Genomic DNA, 15,323 nt, shown 5'->3' with positions numbered 1-15,323 from the left:
GGTGCTAGAAGGAAAATGGCAAAGCCTGTGCTCCAAACGGAAGAAACACAAACATGTGGATGCCCTGTTACTCTTTTTCATGTACTATTAGCCTGTGATTCTGTTAGAGGTCTTTAGTGCCTGACTTAACACAGAAAATGTATTAAATATACTATATGTAGGCAGCAAAACACCTCCATAGCCATATATAGACATGGCGACCCAGTCGCATGTCATAGACACCTAACAATTGACACAAGTCAATATATATACCCTGAGCAAGGGACATTTTGGGCCAGAATGATTGAAGTCACTGGTGGTGTCTCATAGGACTGCAAAATGCCAAGCACGGGCTTCAGAAACCGGAGCAGGAGCGTGAACCAAAAAAATAAAACGCCCATCAAGATTAAGAGCAGCCACAGACAGATAATCGAGTCTCGCAGCAGGAGCAACAGCAGCCTAGACCAAGAGACAGGATGGTTCACTGAGAGGTCAATTAGCCCTCCACCTTCAGCCACCAAGAACCAGACCAAGAACCCGACCAGGAACCAGATCAGGAGCCAGATCAAATACCAGACCAAGAACCAGACCAAGAACCAGACCAAGAACCAGACCAAGAACCAGACCAAGAACCAGACTAAGAACGAGAGCAGAAAAAGACCCCGAAGCCCAAGCAATGTTCGGACCAGGAGCAATATTCGGCCCAGTTTTGCTGTCCGGGCCAAAAGTGCCATCCGGGTCAAGAGCCCGGTCCAAAACAAGAGCCTGACCCGGGCCAAGAGCACTGTGCGAGGAAAGAGCCCCATCCGGGGTAAGAGCCCAGCCCGGGGTAAGAGCCCAGTCTGGGTCAAGAGTCCAGTCCGGGTCAAGAGTCCAGTCCGGGTCAAGAGTCCAGTCCGGGGCAAGAGCATAGCTCGGAGCAAGAGCATCGCCAGGAAAAGGTACCGCGCCAGGAGGGCGGAATACAGTAGGAAAAGGAGCGACAAAGGAGTCCGACGCACTACCAGAACAGGTAGCCTTTTTTCTAAAGCTCATTATCTTTGGTTAATGTCCATGCATTTCTAACACCCACTTGTCTATCAAGACGGAGCGGGCTTCAGGGCCTTATCAGGGGAAGTACATGCGATACAAATGCAATTCCACTTACATTTCAAATCAATATCATTGTGTAGGTTCAGTTCAGCACACAACTCGCCGTCCATTAAAGAATTTGTGACGTTTTCTATGCACATTATGACTATTCATGGAAATAACAACGGCAAGTCTAGGCAGGAAAATGCAAATGCCACCCAGTTTAACCCCCTCATTACTGGTATGGACTAACACACTCCTTCTCCAAAGGTATCTGTGCCCCCTCTTTCAAGTTCTAATCATACTCCTACCTTCCTCGCCCTGTACCTCTGTATTCCAATGACGTCATCTTCCAGCATTCTTATATTCCAAAAAAGTTCGTTTCATACTTATGACATCAGCCAGCACTGTCGCAGATTGATGCCAGCACAGTGTACTACAATAGAGAGGGGATCTGCTGTGAAGAACTCCGCAGGCCAGGGACTGGGGTTTCTTTTAGAGATGACATTGGTGGGGTCGCTGTGGAAATTAGTTTACTAATGTCATGAACTTTGGAGAAATTCCCTGAAAACCATTACAAAATGATATGCTGTCCCGAATTCAGTTGATTACCTCTGGCCCAGTAATGGTAGACATTTTTTTTTTATCTCTGGGCCTATGTACATTGTCTACGATATTGCAACGCATACCATATGCATGAACATCGAATGGGAGCATTTTACAGTTCAATATATGCTATGCACATGCCAAGACATTTCTTTGCTTATGAAAATGTATCTAATGTTGCCCCATTATGACAAAATTACGTTGGACCATAGACCTCACAGAGCAAGTTGTGGATTTCACTTTGCTTTAGGAATATCTACGACTTAGCCATGGCTCGTGGCCTTCAAAGGATCCGCATTCTCCCAGTGGATGTGGCCACCCCTCTTGTATGGCGGATATGCGGTGACCTTTACCGATGAATCCGCATCAAATTTGCAGGAACTAAAATGACTTCCGTAAAAGCATCCCAGAATCTAGATTTCCAGCTGCCCATCACACGGCTTGAAACAGACGAGTGCACTTCATGCAGACTTTGGTATTGGTCAGTGTCCCAAAGATCACAACTAAGTCAGGAGATCTTCATAGGAACTTTTGGGACTTAGATCAATGAGACCAGAATGGATGGTCTTTCGATTGAAACATGTAGCATTTAGAGTAAACCCACCCCAGTGCCATGAATTTGTCACAAAGTGCCCAAATCATTATTTCAAGCATTTGACACCAAACCCTAAAATGCAAACTCGTGCATGGAGCAGTGTACCGAAAAGAGCCATATTTTCGGCCTCATCTTTTTTTACTGACTTTTGTGTGCATGTTGGATTAGGAAAGTAAATCCTCGAACTTTGCATGCACTTCTAATGTGCCACACACCTACCTGCGACTATTGCCTTCTGAACTGATGTAGTAATGTGTGAATGAGCGTTGAGTCCAGTGGGTTAGTAGTACAGCAGGATTGTGCTTTTACATGACGATAGACTGGAGCCCTTGTCTGTCAATACGCTCTGGTGTCATACACATATGGATGCAGTCCTAGATGATATGGACGAGAGTCTGGCAAAATATTGCACAGAATATAATTTTTTTAAATAGGGATGATGTGAGTGACTTTACCTTTTAGTATGTTTGTACAATATTGATTTTTTTAGCAAACCGTCTGCACTTTATATTGGTCATTCGCTCTGCTAGCAGCAGGTCAGAACTGACTCTGAGCGCAGGCTGCTTCCAACAAAAGTGTCCAGTGAAGGCGTGTCCTTCAGTTTTGTTAAAAGGATCCAGAGATGGCTTTGAGTGTACTGAGGACATCTTTTATGAGATAGGGTGTACACCACTGACCCTAGAGTATAAGCTATACCACTCTACACCACTGATCCTAGAGTATAAGCTACACCACTCTACACCACTGACCCTAGAGTATAAGCTATACCACTCTACACCACTGATCCTAGAGTATAAGCTACACCACTCTACACCACTGACCCTAGAGTATAAGCTACACCACTCTACACCACTGACCCTAGAGTATATGCTACACCACTGATCCTAGAGTATAAGCTACACCACTCTACACCACTGACCCTAGAGTATATGCTACACCACGGATCCTAGAGTATATGCTACACCACGGATCCTAGAATATATGCTACACCACTGATCCTAGAGTATATGCCACATCACTGATCCTAGAGTATATGCTACACCACGGATCCTAGAGTATATGCTACATCACTGATCCTAGAGTATATGCTACACCACGGATCCTAGCTACACCACTGATCCTAGAGTATATGCTACACCACGGATCCTAGAGTATATGCCACATCACTGATCCTAGAGTATATGCTACACCACGGATCCTAGAGTATATGCTACACCACGGATCCTAGAATATATGCTACACCACTGATCCTAGAGTATATGCTACACCACGGATCCTAGAGTATATGCTACATCACTGATCCTAGAGTATATGCTACACCACGGATCCTAGAGTATATGCTACATCACTGATCCTAGAGTATATGCTACACCACGGATCCTAGCTACACCACGGATCCTAGAGTATATGCTACACCACGGATCCTAGAGTATATGCTACACCACGGATCCTAGAGTATATGCTACACCACTGATCCTAGAGTATATGCTACACCACTGATCCTAGGGTATATGCTACACTGATCCTAGGGTATATGCTACACCACGGATCCTAGAGTATATGCTACACCACGGATCCTAGAGTATATGCTACACCACGGATCCTAGAGTATATGCTACACTGATCCTAGGGTATATGCTACACCACGGATCCTAGAGTATATGCTACACCACGGATCCTAGAGTATATGCTACACCACGGATCCTAGAGTATATGATACACCACGGATCCTAGAGTATATGCTACACCACTGATCCTAGAGTATATGCCACACCACTGATCCTAGAGTATATGCTACACCACGGATCCTAGAGTATATGCTACATCACGGATCCTACAGTATATGCTACACCACTGATCCTGGAGTATATGCTACACCACTGATCCTAGAGTATATGCTACACCACTGATCCTAGAGTATATGCTACATCACTGATCCTAGAGTATATGCTACACCATGGATCCTAGAGTATATGCTACATCACGGTTCCTAGAGTATATGCCACATCACTGATCCTAGAGTATATGCTACACCACGGATCCTAGAGTATATGATACACCACGGATCCTAGAGTATATGCCACATCACTGATCCTAGAGTATATGCTACATCACTGATCCTAGAGTATATGCTACACCACGGATCCTAGAGTATATGCTACACTGATCCTAGGGTATATGCTACACCACGGATCCTAGAGTATATGCTACACCACGGATCCTAGAGTATATGCTACACCACGGATCCTAGAGTATATGATACACCACGGATCCTAGAGTATATGCTACACCACTGATCCTAGAGTATATGCCACACCACTGATCCTAGAGTATATGCTACATCACTGATCTTAGAGTATATGCTACATCACGGATCCTACAGTATATGCTACACCACTGATCCTGGAGTATATGCTACACCACTGATCCTAGAGTATATGCTACACCACTGATCCTAGAGTATATGCTACATCACTGATCCTAGAGTATATGCTACACCATGGATCCTAGAGTATATGCTACATCACGGTTCCTAGAGTATATGCCACATCACTGATCCTAGAGTATATGCTACACCACGGATCCTAGAGTATATGATACACCACGGATCCTAGAGTATATGCCACATCACTGATCCTAGAGTATATGCTACATCACGGATCCTAGAGTATATGCTACACCACGGATCCTAGAGTATATGCTACACCACGGATCCTAGAGTATATGATACACCACGGATCCTAGAGTATATGCTACACCACTGATCCTAGAGTATATGCCACACCACTGATCCTAGAGTATATGCTACATCACTGATCTTAGAGTATATGCTACATCACGGATCCTACAGTATATGCTACACCACTGATCCTGGAGTATATGCTACACCACTGATCCTAGAGTATATGCTACACCACTGATCCTAGAGTATATGCTACATCACTGATCCTAGAGTATATGCTACACCATGGATCCTAGAGTATATGCTACATCACGGTTCCTAGAGTATATGCCACATCACTGATCCTAGAGTATATGCTACACCACGGATCCTAGAGTATATGATACACCACGGATCCTAGAGTATATGCCACATCACTGATCCTAGAGTATATGCTACATCACTGATCCTAGAGTATATGCTACACCATTGATCCTAGAGTATATGCTACATCACGGATCCGAGAGTATATGCTACACCACTGATCCTAGAGTATATGATACACCACGGATCCTAGAGTATATGCCACATCACTGATCCTAGAGTATATGCTACACCACGGATCCTAGAGTATATGCTACACCACGGATCCTAGAGTATATGCCACATCACTGATCCTAGAGTATATGCTACACCACGGATCCTAGAGTATATGCTACACCACGGATCCTAGAGTATATGCTACACCACGGATCCTAGAGTATATGATACACCACGGATCCTAGAGTATATGCCACACCACGGATCCTAGAGTATATGCCACATCACTGTTCCTAGAGTATATGCCACATCACTTTTCCTAGAGTATATGCTACACCACTGATCCTAGAGTATATGCTACACCACGGATCCTAGAGTATATGCTACACCACGGATCCTAGAGTATATGATACACCACGGATCCTAGAGTATATGCTACACCACTGATCCTAGAGTATATGCTACATCACTGATCCTAGAGTATATGCTACACCATTGATCCTAGAGTATATGCTACATCACGGATCCTAGAGTATATGCTACACCACTGATCCTAGAGTATATGCTACACCACGGATCCTAGAGTATATGCCACATCACTGATCCTAGAGTATATACCACATCACTGAATCTAAGAGTATATACCACATCACTGATCCTAGAGTATATGCTACACCACGGATCCTAGAGTATATGTAGGTGTAGATGGCATAGGTATGAAAGCCAAAGCTGAGATCCGGTGTAATAGGGTGTCCATTAACAATGAATAAGTGGGTGTAGTTGGCATAGGAATGGATGTCACATGGTGGTCCGAGCTCTCAAGTAACCAGAGTAAAGTTGATTGCAAATGTCAAAGCCTCCGGGTTAGTATATTTGATAGAGAACACCCTGCTCCTATGTGCCCAGGAGCACTTGAATGCATGGCATAAACGAGGTCGTAAAAATACTTTCTTTTTTCTTCCAGTGAGAATTCGCTAGAGAAAGAAGATTACGCACGGTTCATGATTCTGCCGTGTATCTGGATTGGAAAGTTTCTGCGTCATCTTGAGTTGTTACCATTAAAAAGTGTGAAGTCATGTTTTTGAATGGATTTATGTCTTTTTCAAAATTAAGTGTCATAAAATGCAGCTTGAAAACTCAATTTGTCCTATTTGTGAGCCAGAGAATGGGGGGTAATAATGACAAAGTACCTAACGTTTTACGTTTTGTGGTTCTAGGATTAATGGCAACTGATTTGCTTGTTCTAAGATAGACTTGTGAAAGGTCTAATAAGTGACAACAAAGAAGCTCCAAATCATTATATTTTCTATTGTGTTACATGGGCATTGGTAGGTGGCCACTGTAGGTGCCACCTTTGGGTTGATGTAACAGTCAATGGCATTTGGGTGCCACCTTTGGGTTGATGTAACAGTCTGGCATTTCTGCCATACATTCTTGGTGATGGCTCAAGGTCATATCAAGCCTGCTTAGCGGGTGGTTTTCTAAGAGGGGTGCTTTTCCTCCATTTGAAGGAGGATCATGGTATTTAAAGAGATATTTATGGTTCATGAATCTGGGAACATCACTGTCAGAACCCCTATCAGTGGGTCACAAGGCAAGCAGGACCTACTGGGTCCCAACCATGAGTATTTAGGCGTTTTATGCCTGATGTCCCTGGGCCTGACTTACTATGGATCCTGGACAACTGGGCCAAGTGCCCCTTCTGCACTAGACTCCACTCGCCCAGCTGGGAGACTGGCAGGCCTTCACCCCTCTCCCTGGTCACAGGCAGAAGTCTTGCAGAGCTCCTTGCATAGCCCAACTGGCTGCTTGGTAGTTGACAAGTTCGGGGGCCTCGAACTCCCCTTATAGTCCATATCCAGGCACCAAATGTGATTTAGGGTCTCAATCTTTGAAATGTGTTGAGGGTCTGCTTCCTTTTGAAGTGCCCACTCCTCTGTCCTGCCCTTCCTACAGATAGCAGGCTTGTCACAACTGGAACAACTCCAAATCTGATAAATCCACAACGCAGGCCATGGGTGAGACCCCTGGGTGTCCGTCACAGTGATATGTGTATCCAAAGGTTACCTTAGGGCCCTAGCCCCACTCTTTATGATTCTCTTATCTGCCCCATTTCCTTGCTGAGATGTGCCCAGGCCTCTTTGAAATAATCTCTATGACTCAAAGAGCACCCTTTGAAGTGTACTGAAGAGCCTGACCCTCCCTTCCTCAGTGTGTCCCACCCAGCTCACAGCAATACACACATCTGTCTAGGAGATTCCTCTCCTGCCTCATGGTCCTCCAGTCAGCCCTGGGCCTCCCAAAATAGAAGTCCGAATATTTCCTGTATTGCACTAGTCTCAGGCACGCATGCACACAGCACATGTATACAACACACAAACACTGCACAGTGCTGCATACTAACTTCATGTAGGCTAAGGATGAGTTAACCCCTTCAGCGCGGCGCGTATTACCGCGCTGTGCTAAAGGTTCTATTGCGCGGGCGGGGCCATGACGGAGCGGTTCCGTCATACGTACAGCGCAACCGATGCGCATGATGGAACCGCTCCGTCATGCGCATCGAAGGGGTTAAGCAAACAGTAGAGGAACTTTACGAGTGGGCCCGTAGGCCTCACTCCAGTCACACAGGTTAAAAAGGTCTGTTCACTTTTACTGATCTCTACATGGCATGCTGCCATCACCACACTCGTGCCACTTAATTCCTGGCACAGGCACTAGCCTTTAGTCACCATGAGGGTAGCGCACCGGGTGCCGCTCCCTGTCCAATAAGACAGCAATTCTGGAGAAAGGGCTATGTCATGTGTGTGTACGCATGATCCATGTTTGCCCATGATTAAGAAACTCAGCACCAGGGATCCATACATTGCAGCTGCACTTAAGGCAGAGGTGCACGTCCATCACTATGAAAGAGACTTTTCAATCCCAACAATCACACAGCGGCAACAGCTGCTTGCTGGAATCTGCAGCAGTTATAACCATGGCAAAGACCACATTAGACTAATGTAGAAACATCTGAAACATGTCATCGACTGCAAACATTGCCACAAGTTATCTAGTGCGTCAAGATTTGTTGGTTAGACCTCATGCAAAGGGTCCTTAATACTATTTTACACAACATGTCACCTGACATTACCTCTTGCACAGAACTCATTGTAGTTATTAATCCATGTGGAACGTAAAATGAACATTGCTACTAGTTAAGAAAAATTCCTTACCTCGAGTGGACTCGTTCTGTGCAGAATTAATTTTGGACATTGTCTTCTGCACAGAATTCTTTCGTGAAACTACTGCACAGAATTTACTGTCAATATCCCTCTTCCGGAGCGGACTTCTTTATTGGTAGCATTTTCAGTGCATAAGTTATTATATTTGCCCTCTTCTGTGTAGGTAAAATTTAAAATCTTCTAGCGTGAAGGAAAGTTTCAATTCTATTAAGGGCAGCTGCGAGGATTATGCTTTCCTTTCCCCATTTCCTCAGCAGCCACAAAAAACAGCAAATGAAACCGTGTAACAAGCGAAGGACTACAACTCCAAAGAGTCCAAGTGTAAACTTGAAGTCTACCAATCAAATGGTTCCTTCCTTATGTAAGACCATACCCAAGGAAAATCACTTCCTCTTCAATCAAAAAGGACTAAGGGGCATATTAGCAATAACATGCGATATTTATCGCAAAACGCGCTTAATTCAATTTCAGGCATCAACACAACCTTTCCCTCAACCCTTAAGGAGTTAGAAGGACTGAGAGGGCCTCAGGTCTTTCCCACTGACTGGTTCACACTACAGCATGTCTCAACCATCAAATTCTGTCTGCTCAATGGCACCATATTTTGAGTAACCGCTGTCCAGAGTACAGCATCCACCGCATCTACAAACTCTTCTTCCAGGGCATGAGAACAGATCCCTCTGTCAATCCAGAAAACACATCTTCCCCCCCAAGCTCCAGCCATTGTAGACTCCGAAACCAGAAATACTGAGAAGTGAATAGAGGGCAAATTTGCAACAATAATAATGGTATTAATAATAATAATAATAATGATGCTGAGGCAAATCTGGCATGGATTCACTTTTTTATGCTCACTGCTGCAATGATAACAGGGTCAGTGGTGTTGAGGTGAGGTAAAAGGAGAGTTCAATTTCCCTAAAATAGTGCTGAAGACCCAGCGCATTAGCGATAGTCCCAGCCAGTCAACGAAGGGGAGAAACGTGCGTAATAAAACCTGTACAGAAATCAGAGGCTGGGAAATTTACTTTCAAAGGTAAGCAAGAAATGCAGTGTGAGTGTCTCCTCTTCAAGCAGTGCCCCTAGATGTGCCACTGGGTCAACCAGAGTGAGCTCTTGCTTGAATAGTGCCCTGAGTGAAAAGAAATATGGCGCCCTGGCTGCAGCTCGTGAATGAGGCAAAATGGGGTCCATGTTGTGTTTACAGTTGAGTCACGCAACAAAGCAGTGACTTCTAGGCACCTCCCACAAATGTTACGATTCACTCACAGTGGTAGCGTGATCATGCTAGTGCCATGTTGTTTGTTGGTGGGGCGAATGGTGGTGTTGGTATGTGTCGGTGGGGATGAGAGGCAGGTAGGAGGGGTAGGAAGGGGCTGATGGGGCGTAGAACGGTAACTGAGGCAAGTAAAAAGATTTAAAGCAGATTAGCCCAGGGCTTTAAGTGGTCTGGGGCTCACCGGTGCTGAGCACCAGCAGTTTTTTAAAGGGGTCCTCCAAATGGGTTTCTATTGGGCTCTCTTTTGTGCCCTGGCACAGGCGGTCTGTTTTTTCCGGACTACAGTAATAGCAGGCACATCGATGTGCACGTGCTCACACTGCTCACTTCTCACTAGTGGAGAAGTTACGGCATGACGTTATGCCAGGTGAGTTGCAGGGGAAGCGAAATCCTTTAAAGAGAGTCATTTTCTCTCTGGATTTCCCTTCTCTTATTGAAACTCAGGAGCAGCAACATTGTTGTGGTGTCACCAGGGCTTTAAGTGGAAACTTTTTCAATATTATATATATTGGGTATGCCCAGACGTGGGTCCCTTGCTCACTTTGCCACTGGATTCAAGCTAGCCTGGCTGATGAGGGGTGTTACCCCAAAACCGATCACAGGATGCTTATTTCCGGTCCAGGGAAGACCTGGCCTGGCAGTTCGGGCTGGGCTGGGCTGTTCCCATGAGGCACAGGGTCAAGACTGATTTGCATATGTCTGGGTCCAAACTGGAGTGGCCAAGTGAGCTAAAGAATGATGATGGATTCAACCCAGATCTGTGACTGGGGGTGAGTGTTTGAAAAGTTTCAGCACTCTGTCCATCATCTCCTTGTGTTTGCTTTGTTCGCCCTAAGTTGGCAGGGTATGCCCAGACGTGGGTCCCTTGCTCACTTTGCCACTGGATTCAAGCCAGCCTGGCTGATGAGGGGTGTTACCCCGTAACCGGTCCCAGGATGCTTGTTTCCGGTCAAGGGAGGACCTGGCCTGGCAGTTTGGGCTGGACTGTTCCCATGAGGCACAGGGTCAAGACTGATTTGTATATGTCTGGGTCCAAACTGGGGTGGCGAAGTGAGCTAAAGAATGATGATGGATTCAACCCAGATCTGTGACTGGGGGTGAGTGTTTGAAAAGTTTCTGCACTCCGTCCATCATCTCCTTGTGTTTGCAATATTGTATACAAGCCATAGTTGCTGCTTATTTATCTTATGCAACTAACAACCATTGACAAAGCCAATAGTCCTGACTTGTTGAAGGTATGATATTACTTGTTGTATTATATATCTGAATGCAATGATAGAAACAGCAAAATACATGTCGGGTGGCACACTATGCTAAGCACACATTTTTAGCTTACATGTTTTAAGCCATGCCCCTAATTACATTGGCCACTCCCCTTTTCATCCCACTTAAAGCCCTGGGTTAGCCTGTATAATTGGTGTCAAGAGGGACACTGCTGTCTGCAGGACATCAATACAGGAAGCTCCTTGTTCCCCACTGAAGATTGGCATCCTGGGTCTGAGGGCAGCTCACCCTTGCCAAAAGTTGGCCCTGGGGTCACCACAACTCGCTGGGAGAGAGAAAGCAGAGGCTGGGAAGCAGAAGTGTCCTAACTGCACACAAGGCCCCCAGAGGTGTGAACATGGCACTGCACCTGCTGGAAGTGGCAGAGACAGGGACAACCACAGCGGCTTGTGACAGGGTGTGGGGGACAGAAAATACACCTCTCCCCAACTCTCCTCTAAGGCGGAGCCAAAGACCGCCACGCTCTCAGTCTGGAGTGCAAGAATACCCAAAGGGGTAGTGGGACTTACAAGGGACATGAAGCCTGTAATAATCAAGGCAAACCTCAGGCAAGTGCATAACAGAAAGAATGCCACAGGCACCACCACAGGCAAACCATCACATAGTAAGGCACATTAAAATTGCAGTAGCAAACAGCACTGCCAAGCCTAGTCACCAGAAGAACATTCCCTAAGGAAAAAGCACTTATCTGACTGCTGAGCAGTGACAAAAGAAATGCTTTTCTTTGGTGATGTTCTTATGTGATCACAGAGCCAGTTGATTGTTGTTCTTCAGGTTTATGCTTGGACTCTTAGGAGTTGTAGTTTTCAGCTTGTTTCATGGTTTCATTTATAGTTTTCTGTGGCTACAGAGCTAATAAATGGAGAAATAAAAGCAAATCCGGCCCTCCAGTCCTGACATAGAGCTCATTATTTTTATCAACTCTTCTTGCCCCTTATGTGGTGGATTATTAGTGTTAAACACTTTTTGCCGAAAACTTTGCTGATATTCAATTAGTTTCTTCATCATTCATACTTGATATTGACAACTCTTTGCAAACGCATTCCGAACATTAATTTCTTTCTGCACAGATATCATTAGTGACTTTATTTCCATTCCAATCAATGACCTTCTTAGTAGAATTCATTGTTATGAACCATTTTCTGCTTTTTAATAAAGTTTAATTTTTATCCACTCCTATATAAGTTACATTTTTTACATCAAACCTTCCTGTAGTGTAGAATAAGGTACTGCTATTAATAAAAAAAATATTGTATTGTATCTTATTTATAGTGCTTCATACCATGATAATTCAATTTGAAGGACGGTGGGACCCCTATTTAGAGTGTATAGTTAAAACAGGGTGTTTGCTCTAGAATGATCGACATAGGAGATGTTTAGTGAAGTATAAGATTTGGAGACATGAGCTGAACATGGTGTAAGAGCTTCACTGCATTTAAAGAGCCAATAGAGCGATTAAAAAGCATGTATTAGACAGGACTAAGCACTGTCAATCATTTTTTAAGCAAAATTTGCATGTTTCGATTACACAACCCCGGATTTTATGATTTTATTTTGCACCACACGTGCCCTGCCATCTGAGTAGTACGTTCTTTGTCAATGAACCTGTCCTCTGGCATAGAAAGACATAAGATGTCCAAACGGCATGGTATGAATCTTGTGGCCCTCCTTTTCAGATGCACGTAATTATAGTATTAGCGCTGTGTGTGAGGAGACCGACCACTCGGTCAGTGCCGAACACTGATCTGTGCTTGCGCTAGCGTTTGATACCACAGTGGAGCGAACTGTGTACTCACCCCCCTAAGCACCCCTGCATGACATGGGCATGATTGCTAGTTATGGAATTAACCATAGCACTGTTTACTACCATTGTTTATCTGTGTAATGTTCTCTCATTATATCCACTCCAGATATTATTAAAGAGGATGGTGAAGAAAACCGCAAGCTACGATCCATTAAAAAACGTTTACTGCATGCCTTGTTGTGCATGCCCACACTACATTAGGCTGCTGCCTAGTACACCTGGTCCTGAAGAAAGCCAATGTGACTTAATAGCACTCATAATTTGCTGAAACATGTCAACTACATATCGTGATGTGAGAGACCATTATTCTCTCGCTCTACATCCACTGCTTTTAATTTACCTACCCTAGGTACCCATTAATAAAAATCTCGATTGGTACTGACAACCTAGAGGTAGTTTTAGAACCACTCACAAATTCGCAACCACATTCAGCTCCGCTGTAATCAGGCATCGCAGCACAACCAAGATGGGCTAGGCATCTTGGGTGGGAATCCAATGATGAAGCACGCCACCAACTAGGTTGGTTAGTGAGGGTTCTTTTAAATAACCCAATGGTTTCCCTGGAAAATGAGTGAATAACAATAGGTCCTTATGGTAGCTAGTGTGTTCTTGTTTGTTTTTGATTTATTAAAGGGGAAGGGGACCAAGCCCGTTTGCATCTTCTTGCTCTTTTTTTATGATTATTGTATTGTATTACAACATTAAGAGCTTACTACATCTATTTTGGGCACTGAAGCACTTTTCCACATCGGTAGTATGCTACCCCATCTAGGGTTTGTGGTTGGAAGTGAGTTGACTTTGTTTTTGATCCTATATGGTAAGTGATTCCACGTCATGCATGTGACTACCGAGGAGGGGTATCATGGTAATGGATGAAGAAGTGTGAGAGAAAGGCACACAACGTATGGTTTTCAGTATGCTGGCAGCTTTGAACAGCTCTGCAGGTTTCATTATGGCTTTTCTTAAGATCACAGTCCACTTACCTGGTTGCAGCAGTGGGTTGGCCATTCTGAGATATTTCGCTTAAACGTTATGGTCCTGAGAAGGCATTGGTTGGATGGTGGCATGGTGAATAGATCTACTGGGATTGAATTTGTTAATACAGTTTCACATAAGGTAATAATTTCTAGGCTAAAAAGACCTGAAGATCTGGATCAGCTCTTAAGTGGCTGAGTCAGTTCCTATCCAACAGAATCTTCCATGTTTGTGAAAGGACCACCTTGTCCAACACCTTCTGGCTTAAGTGTGGGGTCCCTCAGTTGTCCTCACTCATTCCTACGCTCTTCAATCTGTATGTCACCGCATTGGCAGAAATCATAAATAATTATTGTTTCACCAGTATATCGTACGCAGATGGCCCTCCCACCCAACTATTAACACCTCAACCCCTCTTAATGCTTGCCTTAAACATGTCGTGGAGTGGATGGCAGGAAGTAGTTTTAAGCTTAATGAGGAAAAACTGAGGTGTTGTTGGTAGGGAACAACCCTTCGAGAAGGATGGAAATGAACTGACCTCACTCCAAAATCCGAAGTAAAAAGCCTTTGCGTATGGATTGATGGAAAAATGACACTGGCAACTCAAGCTAAAAAACTGGCTCCTACATGTTTTTGGGGGAGGTTCTGGATAGACCAGAGCCTGCGTGAATCACAGCTAGGACCCTAAGGTCTCAACAGAAGTAAACCAAAACATATACAAACTGTGCAGTGAATTTACAGTAAAGCAAGATGCAAATAATATAAAGAACAATAAGCAAGTAACTGTTTTGCCACTGTTTGTTTGTATTAAATAACAGGTTCAATGGGTATTGTTATCATCACAATACATCAATTAAGGAGTGTGTATTCCAATTCAAATTAAATTACATTGTTCAACAATTATAAAGATGAGGTCCCAATGCATTTCGGGTTAGTCTCTAACCCTTCGTCAGGGGATATATACATTCACAAAACAATCAAAGTAAATGTAGTTGTTCTCTTATAACTTCTTTTCAGCCTCCAGCCGGAGCTGCAACAAAAGCCACATGAATCCAATTAAGGAAATGACATGTTCATTGAATCAATAGGATTTGCACTCGTAGAAAGATCATAGGGTGAAAAACCACTACCAAAGGTTAGCGTATGGCAGAGTAAAAGAAAAAGTGAAAAGAATGAAGTCTCACCGAGATGTGTGTTCAAGAAACTGTGCTCAAAGTCACGGGGTGTATCAAGACGAAAATAAAGTCGTGCGTTAAAAAAACGTAATGGGTGTGCGTGTTTAAACTAGACCGACACCGGCACTCAAA

General features: G+C 44.2%; 1 protein-coding gene across 1 annotated transcript; it reads left to right on the top strand.

Annotated features, from left to right (window-relative positions):
* The first annotated feature begins 296 nt into the window (after positions 1–296).
* On the top strand, positions 297–6,504 carry LOC146775874 (uncharacterized). The gene is made up of 2 exons (XM_085638786.1): positions 297–991; positions 6,418–6,504. Exons 1-2 carry the CDS (start codon positions 319–321, stop codon positions 6,429–6,431), a joined length of 687 nt encoding a protein of 228 aa, XP_085494912.1. The 5' UTR covers positions 297–318; the 3' UTR covers positions 6,432–6,504.
* The last annotated feature ends 8,819 nt before the right edge of the window (positions 6,505–15,323 follow it).

The sequence above is a fragment of the Triturus cristatus genome, chromosome 12 (genome assembly GCF_964204655.1).
Source record: "Triturus cristatus chromosome 12, aTriCri1.1, whole genome shotgun sequence".
Taxonomy (NCBI): Eukaryota; Metazoa; Chordata; class Amphibia; order Caudata; family Salamandridae; genus Triturus; species Triturus cristatus.
Note: the sequence above shows the minus strand (reverse complement) of the source record. Positions and strands in the feature narration are given on the sequence as shown.

Excerpts from the sequence above, each read along its gene's own strand:
- LOC146775874 (XM_085638786.1), top strand. The coding sequence starts at position 319 with ATGCCAAGCACGGGCTTCAGAAACCGGAGCAGGAGCGTGAACCAAAAA.